The sequence below is a fragment of the Pangasianodon hypophthalmus genome, chromosome 12 (genome assembly GCF_027358585.1).
Source record: "Pangasianodon hypophthalmus isolate fPanHyp1 chromosome 12, fPanHyp1.pri, whole genome shotgun sequence".
In the NCBI taxonomy this organism is placed as follows: domain Eukaryota; kingdom Metazoa; phylum Chordata; class Actinopteri; order Siluriformes; family Pangasiidae; genus Pangasianodon; species Pangasianodon hypophthalmus.
The window spans coordinates 19,802,828-19,822,671 of record NC_069721.1 but is presented as its reverse complement, the minus strand read 5'-3'; the positions used below and the strand labels follow the sequence as shown (position 1 = coordinate 19,822,671).

General features: G+C 38.7%; 1 protein-coding gene across 1 annotated transcript in view; it reads left to right on the top strand.

The window, feature by feature from the left end:
* fdxr (ferredoxin reductase) overlaps positions 1-19,844 on the top strand; it is a 31,034-nt gene that overhangs the window by 7,783 nt on the left and 3,407 nt on the right. The window contains exons 3-11 of the mRNA XM_034309278.2: positions 620-715; positions 3,960-4,082; positions 4,175-4,288; positions 5,632-5,733; positions 6,222-6,329; positions 8,482-8,566; positions 15,364-15,545; positions 16,067-16,238; positions 19,320-19,493. Coding sequence (XP_034165169.1) covers positions 620-715; positions 3,960-4,082; positions 4,175-4,288; positions 5,632-5,733; positions 6,222-6,329; positions 8,482-8,566; positions 15,364-15,545; positions 16,067-16,238; positions 19,320-19,493 — 1,156 coding nt within the window. The remainder of the gene's footprint in view (positions 1-619; positions 716-3,959; positions 4,083-4,174; positions 4,289-5,631; positions 5,734-6,221; positions 6,330-8,481; positions 8,567-15,363; positions 15,546-16,066; positions 16,239-19,319; positions 19,494-19,844) is intronic.

Here is a 19,844-nt window from a genome sequence, read left to right as displayed (position 1 = left end):
GCTGTTCTAAACTTCAAGGCTTTATGCTCATTAGTGATCCAGGCTTCTGTGTGTATGGACTTATGTACATTTTTTTTTTTATATCGGTATGATGGGAGACAAACTTTTGTTTATGAAGTTAAAAGCTAGTGCGACAGCAGTAGCAAACATTTACATAGTCAAGATATCATCACGGTAGTCATGAGATAAAACGTGCAACATGAATGTCATACAAGTGAGATTTCAGAGTACAGGCAACAGAGAAAGTAGCTTGATAGGAATAATATTACAGAAGAGAAGAGTTCAGTTAAAAGACTGATGTTGTAAGGGCACAGAAATGGCGAAAAGTTCTAACACGGGCACAATATGAGAAGAAATGTCTACCCGCCCCTTGTATTAGAAGGTTTGTGTCCTTAAAACTTGAAGCTATACAGCTAGATACAATAGGATTTGGTAATTATGTTATTACTCTATTTTTACTTGCCACTTCAAAGAAGAGTAAAATAACTCTTACCTTTGCAGCACTCATTCAGCACTGATGATGGATAGAACCAAAGCATAGGATTAAATCTATTCCTGATCAATACACAGTAATCAATCTGTTTGTGGAATGTTTGTAAGTGTATGCGCTCTGTCTCAGGCCAGGAGTGACGTGGTTGTGGATATCTACGAGCGCCTGCCTGTCCCATTTGGCCTGGTTCGATTTGGGGTGGCTCCGGATCACCCTGAGGTTAAGGTTAGTTTTCATTCTTTTTGGTAGAAATTAAGCAAATTAAGCAGCGCAACAATAGTACAAAAGTTGACAACAGTTGGCAAAATGTCAGTGCACTGAACTGCCTTTATGGTTGTCATGTGAATGTATTTTTTTGTTGTTGTAGTGCTGCCTTATCTTTCCCACATGCCACATCAAATATAACAGCAAGGTACAGGTCTCAGATGATTCAGTGTTGGTTGCTCGGTACTGGGCTGGCCTGTATTTGCAGCTCTGCCACCTTCACCGGAAACCAAAGCATTAGAAGATAAAGTCAAGTCAAGTGGGTTTTTTATTGTCGTTTCTCTATATAGCTTGTATACATTGGAATAAAATGTAGTTTCTCCAGGACCATAGTACAACACGTATCAGTACCCAAGACTACATAAAGTGCAAATACACAACAGTGTGAGATGAGTGTAGGACAATAAATACACAGAACAGAACAATAAATACACAGGACAAGTAACTGTAAACTACTTGGTGGTATAGCAGCAAAACGTTTAGCTTTCCTTAAAGTGTCTGATGCATTAGTCACATATTGACCCAAATGTCAGACCAGAGGTGTGAAATGAAGTCTTTGTGGCAGGCTAATATTACTGTGTGGGTGTAATCAGACTGAGATGATTGATTGATTGCTAATATACCTGTAATTTGAACACCTCGATGATTTATTGCAGTTCGATCACTATTAATCACTATTTTGCCACAGATAAAATGATACAGATTTTCATAAATACATGTAGCCTATTTTGTTTATATATATCTATCATCAGCAGGCTGTCATGACAAAAATGTATATTAGGAAAGATAATGAGCCAAATCATTTAACCTATAGCTATATGCGTATGTGATAGCACTATCTTTCTTTTATTCATTTTGTTGCAACACTTTTTGAGGCAAATTACTTTAAATGGAAGTTGATGGGGAAAGATCCAAAGGTGCCATTTAAACCCTCTCATGGCAACCAACACATCAAATTTGAGCTTACGTTTCTAAGCTATTGAATCCTAAGGTGTAGAAATATGATCCCCCCCACCCCCCACCCACCCAAAAAAAAAAGATAAATCCCACTTTCTCTGTGGAGCACTTCATTTAATAATAACCCACTGGATTTTTTAAAACTATCTATACTTCTCAGATTCAATTCAATTCAATTTTATTTGTATAGCGCTTTTAACAATGGACATTGTCACAAAGCAGCTTTACAAAAATAAATGGATTCACAAAAAATATATTATAAATATGAGAATTTATCCCTAATGAGCAAGCCAGAGGTGACGGTGGCAAAGAAAAACTCCCTGAGACAAAATGAGGAAGAAACCTTAAGAGGAACCAGGCTCAAAAGGGAACCCTTCCTCGTCTGGGTGCTAATGGATAGTGCAATTATAAATAAATCCCTTCTATTATTGTGTGCAATTGTGCAACCAGTAAATTCATCACAGTTTTCGCAAGAAGTCTGGTTGGTTAAAATCTATCCACTGTCCACTGATGGAGTCCTGAGTACGAAGCTGCTCGTGGCAACTGCAGCCCCAAAGCCACTACAGCGATCGCAGTCCCAAGCCACTACAGTACAGCTTCCCATATGTGATCCCCAAGCCATCTCCACAGCCCCCAGATACCCCTCTTTCGTAAGGGCTTCCTTTGCAGTAATGGATGGCCCTAAGCCTATGGTAGTGAGGTCATGAGTCATGAATATAAGCATACAGTCAGGTCCATAAATATTGGGACAGTGACACAGTTTTGGTAATTTTGCCTCTGTACACCACCACAGTGCATTTGAAATGAAGCAGTCAAGATGTGACTGAAGCATAGACTTTCAGCTTTAATTCAAGGGGTTTAACAAAAGTATTGCATTAACCGTTTAGGAATTACAGCCATTTTTTACAGAGTTCCTCCATTTTCACAGGCTCAAAAGTAATGGGACAATTGACTGATAAGCAGTTTCTTGGCCAGCTGTGGCCTGTTTCCTCCTTATATCATGATAAATTATGGAGATAAAAGGTCTGGAGCTGATTCCAAGTGTTGAATTTGCATTTGGTAGCTGTTCATGGGAACTCTCAATATGCCGTCCAAAGAGGTGTTGATGCAAGTGAAGGAGGCCGTCATTAGGCTGAAAAATCAAAACAGACGTATCAGAGAGATAGCAGAAACTTTAGGAGGGCCAAATCAACAATTTGGTACATTCCTAAAAAGAAGGAATGCACTGGCGAGCTCAGCAACACCAAAAGGCCTGGGAGACCACAGAAAACAACTAAAGTGGATGATTGCAGAATTCTTTTCTTATTGAAGAACAACCCCTTCACAACATCTAGCCAAGTCAGGAACACTCTGGAGGAGGTAGGCCTATCATTGTCAAAGTCTACAATCAAGAGCCACCTTCATGAATGTAAATGCAGACGGTTTACCTCAAGATGCAAACCGCTGGTAACACTCAAGAGCACAAAGGCCAGATTAGACTTTGCTAAAAAACCTCTAAAAAAAGCCTGACCAGTTCTGATGCAAGATTAACTTGTACCAGAATGATGGAAAGAGAAAAGTATGGAGAAGGAAAGGAAGGGCTCATGATCCAAAGCATACCACATCATCCGTCAAACATGTGGAGGCAGTGTTATGGCATGGGCATGTTTGGCTGCCAATGGAACTGGGTCACTGGGGTTTATTGATAATTTGACTGTTGATAGAAGTAGCAGGATGAATTCTGAAGTGTACAGAGCTATACTTTCTGCTCAGATTCAGTCAAATACTGCAAAACTGATAGGACAGCGCTTCACAGTACAGATGGCAGAATGACCCACAAACAAGCAGCAACTGAAGATGGCTGCAGTAAAGACCTGGCAAATCATCTCAAGGGAGGAAACTCAGCATTTGGTGATGTCCATGGGGTCCAGACTTCAGGTAGTCATTGACTGCAAAGGATTTACCTCCAAGTAATAAAAATAATCCTAATATTTATGATTATATTAGTTTGTCCCATTACTTTTGAGCCTGTGAAAATGGAGGAACTCTGTAAAAAATGGCTGTAATTCCTAAACGGTTAATGCAATATTTTTGTTAAACCCCTTGAATTAAAGCTGAAAGTCTACGCTTCAGTCACATCTTGACTGCTTCATTTCAAATCCACTGTGGTGGTGTACAGAGGCAAAATTACCAAAACTGTGTCACTGTCCCAATATTTATGGACCTGAATGTATATGTACTGTCAATAATTCCTTTTTTCCTTTTTTAGAATGTCATTAACACATTCACACAGACGGCCCAGCACGAACGCTGTTCTTTCTATGGCAATGTCAGCGTAGGTACGGATGTCAGTGTGGAGGAGCTAAAGAAAGCCTATCACGCTGTTGTGCTTGTGAGGTTTCTTTCACTGTTTTATTCATCATACACTCTTAGCTATTTTACATTGACACATTCAAACATGCTCGCTTTATTGTATTTGGTCAGAGTTATGGGGCAGAAGGAAATCGCCCTATGGGAGTGCCTGGGGAAAACCTAGCTGGTGTGTTCTCAGCCAGAGACTTTGTCGGATGGTACAATGGGCTTCCCAGCAACAAAGAGGTAACATTTAACTTTCATTTCAACAGTCCACTCTTGGTTACAACAGCTATCTCAATTCCGGTCTTGAGAAAACCATTACACTAATGGCCTTATGAAATGCATTTCATTTTTATGCCAAGTTCTGTTTTAAGCCTTAACCCTTATTGGGTGGTGCAAGCCTTGCCGCCTCACAGCTCCAAGGTCATGGTTCAATCCTGAGCTTGAGTTACTGTCTATGTGGAGGTTCACATGATCTCCCTGTGTCCACCTGGGTTCCTAATGGGTTCTCTGTTTTTTGTTTTTTTGTTTTTTTAAATCTCACCGTCCAGTAGGTGGATTGGATATGCTAAATTGCCCCTAGGTGTGAATGTGTGTGTGCATGGTCCGTGTGATTGACTAGCATCCTATCCGACTCTGACTAGGATAAAGTGGTTACTGAAGATGCATGATTGAATGTTTTAATTTTTTTCATAATTTAGTTGTTGACACAAATATAAGATAGGTTTTTAAAATTACATAATTAAAAAGCAAGAAAAAAGATTGCATAATTTACATCTGTTTGTTCATTACTAGTTCGTTTATTGCTATTCCAAGTTTAAAAAAAAAAAAAAAAAAACTTTGTCAGTGTTTACTTCCCTCCTTGTGTCTGAGATTCAGTGATTGTGTGTATGTGGGCGTGGGTGGAATGGTTGTCTTCACTAGCCGAACACGATAACGGATCATCTGATGTGGAATAAACATTTGTTTCCTGCCCTATCATGTAATTGGCTTACCTTCCTTGGTGGTTTTCGTCTGGTGGTTTCACCACTTCGAAATGATTTAGGCCTTGAACAGAAATTTAAGAAGAAAAAAAAAAACATGACGTGTGTGTGGGTGGTTTGCTGCACTTGCTTAATGTTATTCCGATGAGTCTGACATAGCTTACTTACTCGCAACTGGATATCTATGACAAAAAGGTTCACTAGTATGAAGACAAACATCTCAAAATGAAACTTTATAATAATCCCTCCTAAATCTTTTAATTCAACGCATATCTTGTTGATATCTGAAATACACTGTAATGTCTGAAATCCACACTTTTTTCTCTGTGTTCTACACGTTCCAGTTTTTTATACTGCAGTGTTTGGTTCACTTCAGTTCGAAGCCCTGATGAAAGCAGAACTTTATCTTTTATTAAAGCTATAATAAAAAAAAAAATGTCATTATGCACCAGATCATGTGCGCTACAGCCAAGAAAACACTTAAATGAGTATTGTAAGTGTTTCACAAGGCTGACATTAAGAGCTATGAACATTTTCTAGCCTCTGCAGGAATCCATTCAAATGATTGTGTATTCATTTAGCCTTTCTGTGTTTCTCATGCAGCTATGCCCGGATCTGAGCTCTGACACTGCTGTGGTTTTGGGACAGGGCAATGTGGCACTGGATGTGGCCAGAATCCTCTTGTCTCCCCTGGACTTTCTAAAGGTCACTGCCCCCCAAATAATAAGAACTTTTTGCAAATGATTTACAAAAATCATATTGTATGAAGTGGGTATTAGTTTTATATTTTTCCGTGATGCGTTGTTCATTGACAAATGAATTATGGCTCGCACTCTGCCACATTAGCACCCACTGTAGAGGTTTACACTAACCATTATGATCGCTCTTACAAGAAAGCCTATTTTTTATACTAGATTTCTTTTATACTAGATTATTTTCACTTTCACTTTAGCCAAGATAATTTGAGAAGATAGTGTATGATATAGTGGTTTTTTTTTTTTTTTTTTACTGGAAGTGTGGAAAGAAGCACATATTGTGCAATTTAAGGCCTTGCTTTTGGCCAAAAGAGTAGAACTCAGTTCCTTTTGCATTCTTGTCCCCCAGTTACTGCTGTGGCCCAGGTACCCTACGATGAGTGTTGAGTAACACAGTTTTTTTTTTTTTTTTTTTTTTTTTTTTTTTTTGCTTTGCAGAAGACGGACATTACCCAACAGGCCCTGGAGTCTCTCAGAGCCAGTCGGGTGCGCAGGGTTCTGATAGTGGGAAGAAGGGGTCCTCTTCAAATTGCATGTACCATTAAGGTATAAGAGCTTTTTTTTCCCTGCTTGTCAGTCTCAGCATTCATTCCTCCTCTGTTTCGCTTTGTATACAGTGGGGCAAAAAAGTATTTAGTCAGCCACCAATTGTGCAAGTTCTCCCACTTAAAAAGATGAGAGAGGCCTGTAATTTTCATCGTAGGTACACTTCAACTATGAGAGACAGAATGGGGGGAAAGAATCCAGGAAATCACATTGTAGGATTTTTAATGAATTAATTGGTAAATTCCTCGGTAAAATAAGTATTTGGTCACCTACAAACAAGCAAGATTTCTGGCTCTCACAGACCTGTAACAACTTCTTTAAGAGGCTCCTCTGTCCTCCACTCATTACCTGTTTTAATGGCACCTGTTTGAACCCGTTATCAGTATAAAAGACACCTGTCCACAACCTCAAACAGTCACACTCCAAACTCCACTATGGCCAAGACCAAAGAGCTGTCAAAGGACACCAGAAACAAAATTGTAGACCTGCACCAGGCTGGGAAGACTGAATCTGCAACAATTGTAACCTGCAAAGGTATTTCTTGGTGTGAAGAAATCAACTGTGGGAGCAATTATTAGAAAATGGAAGACATACAAGACCACTGATAATCTCCCTCAATCTGGGGCTCCACGCAAGATCTCACCCCTTGGGGTCAAAATGATCACAAGAACGGTGAGCAAAAATCCCAGAACCACACGGGGGGACCTAGTGAATGACCTGCAGAGAGCTGGGACCAAAGTAACAAAGGCTACCATCAGTAACACACTACACCTCCAGGGACTCAAATCCTGCAGTGCCAGACGTGTCCCCCTGCTTAAGCCAGTACATGTCCAGGCCCGTCTGAAGTTTGCTACAAAGCATTTGGATGATCCAGAAGAGGATTGGGAGAATGTCATATGGTCAGATGAAACCAAAATAGAACTTTTTGGTAAAAACTCAACTTGTCGTGTTTGGAGGAGAAAGAATGCTGAGTTGCATCCAAAGAACACCATACCTACTGTGAAGCATGGGGGTGGAAATATCATGCTATGGGGCTGTTTTTCTGCAAAGGGACCAGGACGACTGATCAGTGTAAAGGAAAGAATGAATGGGGCCATGTATCGTGAGATTTTGAGTGAAAACCTCCTTCCATCAGCAAGGGCATTGAAGATGAAACGTGGCTGGATCTTTCCGCATGACAATGATCCCAAACACACCGCCCGGGCAACGAAGGAGTGGCTTCGTAAGAAGCATTTCAAGGTCTTGGAGTGGCCTAGCCAGTCTCCAGATCTCAACCCCATAGAAAATCTTTGGAGGGAGTTGAAAGTCCGTGTTGCCCAGCGACTGCCCCAAAACATCACTGCTCTAGTGGAGATCTGCATGGAGGAATGGGCCAAAATGCCAGCAACAGTGTGTGAAAACCTTGTGAAGACTTACAGAAAATGTTTGACCTCTGTCATTGCCAACAAAGGGTATATAACAGAGTATTGAGATGAACTTTTGTTATTGACCAAATACTTATTTTCCGCCATAATTTGTAAATAAATTCTTTAAAAATCAGACAATGTGATTTCCTGGATTCTTTCCCCCATTCTGTCTCTCATAGTTGAAGTGTACCTATGATGAAAATTATTTTCATAATAATATTTTCTTCCTTGTCTCCCCTCTTTGGCTTATGCCTATTCTCTCTTGCCCATTCATTTTTTTTTTTTTTTTTTTTTTTTTTAAGTTCATGCAGAGGCCTGTTCATTTGCTTTTGATTACCCTCGTGAGATAAATAAGTTCTCCTTTTTTTGATTTTGGTTTCTCATTTCCATATCCTATAGTGTTCTTTAGTTTCTTTCAAATGTTTTCATTTTAGTGCCACATCATGTTTGAATGAAGGCTTCTGCAAGACCGATGTTAGTTTGTTGAAACCAGTCTAGGCAAATGTGCCATAATAGAAAGCTCTTAATTGTTCAATGCCCCCAGGGCAAGACACACAGGTTCAGTTAACGGCTTTAAGGCAGAGACTGTAGGAAACATTTGAAAATTTTTCCATTTAGCCTTGCATCTTGCATTACATTACAGAAAAGGAAGCAATACTTGCATGACTCACCCAGACATTACATCAGCTTTATTAGATTTAGATTAACAAAAGACTAAATTTTCCACCTCTCTTGTTTCTCTTCAGGAGGTGAGAGAAATGATTAACCTGCCTGAGACTAAAGCTGACATGCTCCCAGGTGACTTTGAGGGCATAGCTGAGGCTCTGAAAGGTACGGGCGCTAATCATGACCTTGGTGAACACTGCATGTGTCAATGGGTAGTATTCAAAATCCATCCTCTGTATTAATGTAGTTGAATTTATTCAGATGAAACAAGGTATTAAACACTGTATTGGGTTGAAATTTGTTTGTACATTTACATCTTCTTTGCCTAATATCATTTATTTGGCAGGGTGTAATAACCAGACTGGCCCTCAAAGATAAAACTGCAGAAAGCAGAGTCACATACTTACTGACTCTGTACATGACATAAATCTGGCACTAGAAAGACTCGCAGCTTGACTCGGATTCTAGACTGAAGACTCTAAACTAAAATTGCACCCAAGCAACATATGTCTACGTGACAGATGAAAACATTCAAAATTCTAGCAGATAGGAAGATGCATCCCGTATGTGCATATAAACTTTAGAAAATGAAAACTTAACTACATAAACATGCAGCATATTTTGGAAAGTCCCTGTATCTAACGATGCACTGCATATTATACAGATTGTGATCATCAGACTTGTCATGAACAGGTTCAACCTTGTTGGCATAATTTATAACTCTGTCACTGGTACAACTTAAAGTCTCTCGAAACTTGAGCATGCCATGTCAGGTACTCTTACGTACTTAAATTTCCACATATATGTCTGGAAAGCTTTGTGGAAAATGCGTAGGAGAGAAACAAATGGAATTGCCTAATATTTACAACACATTGTATGGCAGTTTGCCACACTGTTGAACGTGCACACTGGAGTTGATTGTTTATGCATCACAGTCTCAGACTTTTTGAAGAGAAACAAAATCTGATTTCAGTCTAGACCCGTTTTTTTTTTCCTCTATGTTTAGTATAGTGCTGGTACTGAAGCAGATAACTGGGAAAAGATCATCTAGTGTCCAAGTCTAGACAAGGTTGTGATGTAGTGCTTGTACTGATGCAGACAACAAGGAAAAAATATAAAGTGATTTTAAGGAATCTTTTTAGAGGAAAACCTTTCACTTATTGTTTGTATATACACTGCCTCCAGAAAGTATTTACCCCCCAAATTATTTTTTTCTCTTTTTGCTTTTTGTAACATCCAATTTAAGCATTTTCAGCATGAGATTTTTTTTTATTAAGTGAACAGTACAGAAATAAAATTAAATAAAGTATTTAAATGTCCTCAAAATTATGTAAAAATAAAAAATTGATTATTATTTGATTATTTATATAAAATTATTTGATTTGATAAGTATATGAACGTTAATAGTCCATTTGCTGCAATTACAGATTTGAGTTGTCTCTTTTGATTTTGCCGTTTTCTCCCATTCCTTAGTGCAAATCTTCTCCAACTCTGCCAGATTAGTTGAAGAATGTTGGTGGGTAGCAATTCTCTGGTCATGCCACAGATTTTTCAATTGGATTTAAGTCTGGGCTTTGACTCGGCCATTCCAAAACAAAAACCTTCCTTTGTAGTCTTTGCCCTGTGCTTTGCCTCATTGTCCTGGTGGAACAAATACTGTATTTTCGCCCTAAACACAGATCTCTGGCTGACTGGAACAAGTTCTCCTTAACAGTTTGCTTATATTTGGCTCTATCCATGTTGCCTGTGAAACAAGCTTTCCACTTCTCTTGCTGGAAAACAAACCTAAAGCATGATGCTACCACCAGCATGCTTTATCAGAGGAATGGTGTTACCTGGGTGTTGGGCTGTATTTGGTTTGTGCCAGCCATTATGCTTTGGCTTTAGATTGGCTCAACTTTAATCTCATCAGACCAGGTCTGCACAGGTTCTCCTATTTCATCCAGTGAGCTCTGTAACACCCTGATTGTTATGTCTGGACTCTTGAGCACTTTGCCTCAGTTTCCCCTGATCTGGGTAATGTCTGGGTCATGCTATATTTTTTTCCACTTTGTTTGAATGGGTTTAACAGTGCTCCTAGGAAGATTCAACGCTTTGCTGATGTTTTAAGAACCTTATTCAACTTTTTCCTGATAACAACTTCATTCTCAAAGCTTCATCGGAAGTTCTTTGATCTTCATAACAGCAGGACTGATCTGATCTGATGTTCTAGCTGTGAGACCTCCTAGAGTCGGATATTTATTGTGCAAGCATACAGTTGGATGCAGGTAGATTTAAAATTAACACAGGTGTACCTTGTTGAACATATTTAGATTAATAAAAGAAAGGGGAGTGAATACTTATAAATTAGGCGATACTTTTGACTTTTTAAAAATAATTCTGAGGACATCTAAGTAATGTTGTTCTTCTTTCAGCTGCTCTCGTTAGGGGTCGCCACGGCGGATCATTGGTCCGCATATTTGATTTTGGCACAGTTTTTTACACCAGATGCCCTTCCTGATGCAACCCTCCCTGATTTTATCTGGGCTTGGAACCGGCACTACAGTTGCAATACAAATAATCACTGGGGGCAAATACTTTGTCAAGTCACTGTATTTATACGGCACTTTTTTAATATCTTTTACAAAAGCATTCAGTTTTTAGTGAGCACCTATGGCACTTTCTAGAAGAGTTATTTAAAGACTTTTCATGGGGTTCCTCTATAGCCCTATTCAGGCAGCTTTGATTTTACACAGGGTGTGTGTATGTTGCAGGAGCTTTTTGTGTTTTTCAGGTGTTTTATTTCTGTTTGGATCGATAATGTTAGTGCTTTTCTCTCTCCACCCCTAAGAAAACTTTAAGGCTTCTATAAATACAGTATCTGATGTTTGTCCATTTAGTGACCCCTTGAAATCAGAAATATATTGCTTAAATATGCTTTCCTATGCTTTTAAACAGGACCACATTTCAAAGTGTACACTATGTGGCCAAAAGGTTGTGGACACCTGACAATCGCAGCCATGCGTGGTTCTTCTCCAAACTGCTGCCACCGTGTTGGATGCACACAATTGTCTAGAATGTCTTTGTCCGCTGTAGCATTACAGTTTCCCCTCACTGGAACTAAGAGGCCCAAAGCTGTTCCAGCATGACAGTGTTCCTGTGCACAAAGCGAGCTCAATGCGAGTGACATGGTTTGTCAAGGTTGGTGTTTAAGAACTTTATGCTCTTGTCGCCGAATGGACACAAATCCCCACAGCCGAACTCCAAAATCTAGTGGAAAACCTTCCCAGAAGAGTGGAGGTTATTGGACTTTATGGAACATGTTTGGGACTTTTAGTTCCAGTGAAGGATGCAGCAATGCTACAGCGTACAAAGACAATCCTATACAATTGTGTGCTTCCAACAGCAACTGTAAAGGAGTTTGTTTTTCATATTTATTACTTGAAATATGCAGTGCCATTGCTTTCTTTTAAGGTAAATGGAGAATGTATTGAGTTCATTAATGTGAAATAAAAAGATCAGTGTATGTTTGACTTAGATATGTTAGGCAACTAGGGACACTAGGAACTTCTTTAGCTGAAAAGAAAGAAAAAATTAAAGAGATTAAATATGACTATAATGAAGTAGCAAAACTAACACTTTACTAAAAATTGTAATTTTTCATGATAATTAGAAAATGATTAAAAAACAGTGTGCTCTCCTGCGCCAGTCAGCACAAATACGTTCAAACAGCTCGGTCAAGCCCATGCACACTTACTTATTAATTGATATTTACTTATTAATTGATATGTATATACAACATATATATTTAAAATAGAAAGAATGTGTGCATGTAACCTTTTCTTGTGTCTACATCTTAACTAAAACAGAAGAGCAGCATTTTTCCCCCAAGTGCCTGGTGCCCAAAAACCTGTTTATAGTATATACACAGACTAGTTACTTTAGACAAGTGATTCATGAAAAGGGATCATGTTAAAAAAATGTACGCATTAATACTTTTGGGGCTTGGCAGGTCTGCAGACTTGAGCAGTAGTTAACTGAAGCTTCGTTTGTGTAAAGGAAAGGCTGTGTTGCTTTATGAGAGATTTATTCAGTGCTTATTGTTATGAAGGCCCAGTGTAGGTATCCTTCAGATAAAGTGTTATGAAAAAAACTTGCTATAACATATTCCATAAGGCTGACATGACTCAGCTCAGGAATAGAAATGCAAGCTCGATGAACTAATACCTGTGAAATCTGCTGATTAGAATTGAATATTAGAATTGTTCTTTTGGCAAATACAAATCAGTTAAAACTTTGCCATTCCAGCCAGACACAAGTCTGCAGTAGAATGCAGAAAAGACAGGTTAACATGTTGTATACAAAGTAATACATCCAGTTACACGGGTTTAAAGATAATAAATTGTACAACAATAGACAGAAACGGCTGGCAATACAGAACAACAGAGTTGTATTTAATGTTTGTGGCAGCAGGAGCTTATGAACTGCACAGTGAATACAACAGATAGTGCAATTATAAATAAATCCCTTCTATTATTGTGTACTGTATGGACAAATAGTGCAATTGTGCAACCAGTAAATTCATCACAGTTTTCGCAAGAAGTCCGGTTGGTTAAAATCTATCCACCGTCCACTGATGGAGTCCTGAGTACGAAGGTGCTGAATACAATGTAATGTGTGTTTAAAGCAGCACTAGAGTAAGGAGTGGTAGTATTAGTGTCCAAGCAGTGTAAAGACATTTCCTGAGTGTGACGAATCGTCTTAAGAAATAGAGTCTGATTGTCCTTTATTATGTAGTAATAAACAGATGAACACTGTGATTATTCACCTGCATGAATATGAGTACTGTTTAAGTCCTCACATCCGTGGGTAATTGTTCTGCAATGCTAATGACATGATATTAGTTTGTTTTTATAACCTTAAGCAGTTTATTTAAAAGAAAAGGAACTGTGCCTGTGTAACACATTGAATGGAGTACTGAACTCTGTTTTTATTCAGTGTTCTACACTAGACCGGTCAACTTCACTAATGCTCTTCCTCTAAATCACCAGTCTGTATATAGCTGTAAATATCTGAGTGTACATGGTTGAGTTCAATTCAATTCAATTCAATTTTAATTGTATAGTGCTTTTAACAATGGACATTGTCACAAAGCAGCTTTACAGAAATAAATGGATTCACAAAAAATATATTGTAAATATGTGAATTTATCCCTAATGAGCAAAAACTCCCTGAGATGATATGAGGAAGAAACCTTGAGAGGAACCAGACTCAAAAGGGAGCACATCCTCATCTGGGTGCAACGCATAGTGCAATTATAAATAAATCCTTCCTATTATTGTGTACTAGTGCAATTGTGCAACCAATAAATTCATCACAGTTTTTGCAAGAAGTCCGGTTGGTTAAAATCTATCCACCGTCCGCTGATGGAGTCCTGAGTACGAAGGTCCTCGTGGCAACAGCAGCCCCAAAGCCACCACAGCAATCGCAGTCCCAAGCCATTACAGTACAGCTCCCCATATGTGATCCCCAAGCCATCTCCACAGCCCCCAGGTGGCACTATCCCCAGCAATCCAAACGGTTCTTCAGGCCGTCCATATGGGGCCACCCCCAGCAACAGTGAGCAAACTAAACCAATGAGAACTCCAACCAGAAGTATGGCATCAGGATGGGTCAGGCAGGCCCGGGGAGCAGAAGGGGTCAGGATCACTGGCATCTCAGAAGTAGCATGTGTAGCTCGATGGAGAGTGAGAGATGGAGAGAGATGGAGAGAGATGGAGAGAGATGGAGAGAGATGGAGAGATTGTTAGGTAAGCTTTTGTCCTTTAATGTTTAAGGACAATGTACTTTACGTGCAGAGTGCAAGCAGGGACTCTGGCAAGACTCGCAATAACAGCATAACTAAAAGGGAGAGCCAGAAGCTAACACGGACACGAGGTCGCCCTGGGACATAAGGCAGCCAGCCACTCTACCGTCAGCAAACCTTGTTGAGTTGACTGTGTGTGATGGTATTCATGTTTGGAAGACCAAGTTTACTTTACAATAAATCCCAGTGTAGAAAGAGAAAGTTTATTTTGCTTTCAAGTCTTCTGTCTTTATTTAGCTTTCAAGTCTTCTGTCTTTATTTAGCTATCTGTGCAGCTTTGAGTGGTAAAAAGAGACATCATTTTCTCTGCACTGTCCTCCTGAACTTGAATATAAAAATAAGTAATAAGGTTTAATTGAATTTAAAATAAGTTGCACAGCACTGTGTTTTCTCACCCACCATTCTACATTTGAGATGCTGTCTGCTTGATATATACAGTGGGGTCCACAAGTCTGAGACCACCTTGAAAATCTGGGATTATTTCATTTAAATTTGGAAATAACCAGAAGGTTTTAGAATTTTGAAAATATTTAAAACAAAGAAAGTAAACGTTCAATATCCTGATTCTGCACTATTTCTAGGTTCCTGTTTAAATGTAAGCAAATTTGTGATATTGACCATGTTAACTTCTGTTGAAGCACGTGTTCAGACGACACACTAAAATTTGATTTGATCTAAAATGGATCATAAGGTTTTGCACAAACTTGTGGAGTCCATGCCAGCTCGAGTGCACACTAAAGCAAAAAGGGGACAAGAAGAAACTAATGAAATTCACGTAAATATTTCTAAGATTCTACTTTTCACTCAAGTTGTTGTCAATAATATAATCTGTAATGAAGATTGTTGTATTAAATTAGATAAGAATGCAAAATAGAAGCATTTTCACTAGTGCTCTAAGACTTTTGGTCCCGACTGTATACTGTTCCAGTGTACTGTGTACATATACTGTACCGTATTGATTTATTTAATGTTTCATTCTTATTTACATTGTGTTTGACTTTATCTGATTTTAAGTACAGCACATTGGCTGACCCTTTAATAAAAGTGTAAAATAAAAGTGTAAAATAAAAGTGACCTGGCTTAATTTCTAATCTTGTGTGTGTTTGTGTTTGCGTAGATCTCCCCAGGCCTAGGAAGAGACTGACTGAGTTAATGCTGAAGACGGTGAAGGTGGATGAAGGGAGCCTGAAAGCAATTAAGCAGTGGGGTTTTCGTTTCCTGCGCAGTCCTGTGGAAGTGCTTCCAGATGCTGATGGAAAAAAAGTAACAGGAATTCGTTTGGCTGTCAACACTCTTGAGGTGAAGATTTCTGCACAGGAACACTTTTGTGTGCACGCACACACACACACACGCACGCACACAAAAACCTAACTGGGACTTACGGCATGTTTTATACAAATGTTAGAATTGTTCAAGCTACTTGGAATAATTTCAGAAGAAGGGAACATACAAAAGCCTAGTGTACACAGCTGTACTCCTGCTGCTCCTTCAGTCTTATATGTGGGTTGTTCGGGGGTTCGGTGCCTTGCTCAAGGGTCTCACCTCGTGGTATTGAGGGTGGGAGAGAGCGCTGGTCATTCACTCCCCCCACCTACAATCCCTGCCGGACCCGAGACTCGAACCCACAACCTTCAGGTTCACCTTCGGGTTGCAAGTCCGACTCTCTATCCATTAGGCCACGACTGCCCCCAAAAATACTTTATTTTGGCTATCAAAAATACTGAAAGAGCCATTTAATGAGCTATAAGTTGATGTTTAGAGTTGTATGTGGTGCTATTGCTAGGTAAAGGTTGAGTTATTTCTCCTGTATCTGTTCCCAGGGTTCAGGGGAGGAGGCTCGGGCTCTGCCCACAGGACAAACCCAGGATCTAGAATGTGGTCTTCTCATCAGCAGTATTGGTTATAAGAGCCTACCTATTGACCCCTCCGTTCCCTTTAACTCTCGCACTTCCACAGTGCCCAATGAAATGGGCAGAGTGTCACATACAGGAGGTAAGACAAAGATCAGTGTGGGTGTGGGAAGCAGGCGGTTCACAAAGTTGGCCCCTTGCCAGGAATGTGTCTGTGTGCCTGATGTGCTGCCGCTTGTTGCATGACTTTCTATACTTTGTTGCTTGTTGCACTTTCTATTTAATGAGTGACTTTCTGTTAATAGGTGACCACTGTATAAATCACAGAGATGGGAGTGTTTTCTCAATGTCAACATGGTAGTCACACTAAAACATTCAGTGTGTACAGTACACATCTCATTTTAAAACAAAGTAATTGTTTTCACCTTTATTATAAATGCTTGGTTTAGGGCTTGTGGCTTGTATGCTCGATCATTATCAGGTCACATGACCATAACATGTCTGTAGGCTGGACCTGTGCCAGGAACTCAGTTACTCATCAAAACCTCTGGAAGTGTCACTTCTCTGACAAATCGCTTTCAACATCATCTTCTATTGTTCTGTGCTTTAACTTGGTCAATATTTTTGTTTTGGTTTGGCCAAGAAACGAAACAAAAGAGCGAGCACTTCCTGGACTGTCTTTATTCTGAAAAAAAGCTCAAAGATTCTTTTTTCACAGGATATAATGGAATCTTTGTTAGTTTCGATAGCATATTTATTACCTGTGTTTTTTTTCTGTTGTTCATTTTATAGAAGATAAATTTTGGTGGAATATTTGCAGATTTGCGTATGCGGTTTGTTAAAAGATGTTTTGTTATATGATGTAGTTGGACAGGATTACAATCCCAGAGATAGACCAGTAATAATTACATTATCCCACCTATGCATGTAAAACTAATCCAATCTGAATAGAGCTTTAGTCTGAGTGATAATTATAGCTCATGGGACGGATTGAAATATGAGCTGTTTTTGTATCTGACCTTTGGAAACTACTGTATGAATACATATTATGTAACATTATGTAATATCCGTGGAATGACCATAATATATTTACAAAGGTACAACTACAATTATTTTTTAATTAATTAATTACAGTACATAATATATTTACAAAAGGTACAATTAAGTACAAAGGTGGTGCTTTATCTGAATCTGCTGAAAAAGTAGATTCACACCACTATATTTAAGTAAATTGAATATTGTTGAACTATCTTTCTAGGAGGAAATTTAATGGTGCTGTTATTCAGACATTGTGTTAGCAGTTCATAAAGATGGTGAACATGGGTTGTGACCATAAGGGCATGAGAGAGTCACTCCAGGCGGATACTAAGACCATACAAAGGCATAGGAGAGTTTGAGAAGTAACAGCTGTTTCTTAGAGCTGAAGAGTCAGCGTTATTACTAAATTTCATTTAAAAATCCTATATAAATATAAATCAGTATCGGCTGACATCTGCAGTTATGGGTGTGTCACATTTAATTCTGTAATATGTGTGTATCTTTGTGAATGTGTACTCATGTATTTGTGTGTTTGTAGCCATAGACCAGATATGAGAATTGTGAAGACATTGGCTGGTCCTCAACAAAAAGCCTTGGTGTAATTTTCAAAACTAAAACAAACAAAGCGATTCAATTTGTTCAATTTTCAATTTGTTATGATTATGTCTAGTTTTCAATAGTATTTAGCCACTACTGTAATACAGAAGTAAATGCAAGGTCCTCTTGCAAAGAAAAACGTGTGCATGTGTAGATAGATAGATAGAGAGATAGAGAGATAGATAGATAGATAGATAGATAGATAGATGCATACATACATACAGACGTGGACAAATTTGTTGGTACCCTTCCATGAAAAAGAAGAACCCACAACTATCTCTGAAATAATTTGAACCTGACAAACGTTAATGGCATCAATCACTGTTAATTCCATGTTTAACACAAATCAGACATTACTTTTGATTTTCGATTGAGCTGAATATTTTACATAATGAACCAAATGAAAATGACATGGACAAAAAAGATGGTACCCTTAACTTAATATTTTGTTGCACCACCTTTAGAAGCAATCACTGCCAACAAGCAATCGCGGTAGTTTACAAGGAGGCTTCTGCATTGGGTAAAGGGTATTTTGGCCCACTCTTCCTGAGCAAACTGCTCTAACTGTCTGAGGTTTGAAGGGTGCTTTCTGCACACTGCATTTTTCAGATCTTCCACAGATGTTCAGTAGGATTAAGATCAGGGCTCATAGAGGGTCATTTAAAAATAGTCCAATGTTTTTTTCCCAGCCATTCTTGAGTGCTTTTAGCTGTGTGTTTTGGGACATTATCTTGTGGGAGGACCCATGACCTGCGACTGAGGGAGAGCTTTCTGACACTGGGCAGTATGTTTCTCTCCAGGATGCCTTGATAGTCTTGAGCCTTCTTTGTGATTCAAGGCCCCCTGTGCCAGACATAGCAAAGCAGCCCCAAAACAGTAGGTATGGTGTTCTTTTCTTTGAAAGCTTCATTTTTCTGTCTGTGAACATATAGCTGGTGTGACTTGCCAAAAAGTTTGTTTCGTCAGTCCAAAGAACATTCTCAAAGAAACTTTGACTACAACCCCATGTACCTTATATTTTTTAATAATATTTGCAACTGTAGTCACAGGAACATCAAACTGCTTGGAGATGGTCTTATAGCCTTTACCTTTAAGATGGCTATCTACAATTTTCTTTCTGAGCTCCTCAGACAACTCTTTCCTTTGCTTTCTCTGGTCCATGTTCAGTGTGGTGCACACAATGATACCAACCTACACAGTGGCACGTTTTCTCTCTTTAAACAGGCTGATTGGCTGTTACAAAGATTGAAGACAACTGTGACTAATTAAGGTTAAACAATTAGTTTGAAACATGATTAGAATGCAATGATTTCTAATTGTTTTTAGAGGTACCAAGAAATCTGTCCACACTGTTTTAGATTATCTTAGTAAAATAAACAATAAGTCATTTCTCTTCACCATTTTATTAGTTTAATCCATCACATACTATGAGCAGGTAGGTATACGTGAGACTATTGCTTTTGGTTTAATCACTGAATGAATCAATGAATCATTGTTTCAAAGAACTGCAAGGGTAACTGCTAGGGAAATCGTTTCAAGACCAAACGTGTGTGTGTGTGTGTGTGTGTGTGTGTCTATACATGTACAGGGTTGTACTGCAGTGGCTGGGTAAAGCGTGGGCCGACTGGTGTGATTGCAACAACTATGAATGACAGTTTTGAAACAGCACGAGTTCTCCTGAAAGATGTGGACTCAGGAACACTCGATGTGTCAGTCAACAAAGCTGGTGCTCAGGAAATTACAGGCTTACTGAAGTCTCGAGGTAACAAACACATACAAAAGAACAAGTTATATTTATAATCATATAATTTGTAAAGTCTGAAATTATGTTGTTCGGGGCTTTTTTTTTTGTGGCTGAATCTCACTACTAGGAATAAAGTACAATTATATAGATTGTGTAAGAAGCAAAAAAACACTGAAACATTAAAGTTATATGTAGTGTTGATGCCAGTATTTATGTCTGGTATAGACAGATCATGTTTATTTCTAAAGATAATTATCTTTTTTTTTTTTTTTTAAAGTTTAATTGTCATTATATAAACTAAAAGATCTGTTGATATAGATAATACCAGATATGGTTAATTTTAATTGCCTGATAGTTAGGTAATTAGGC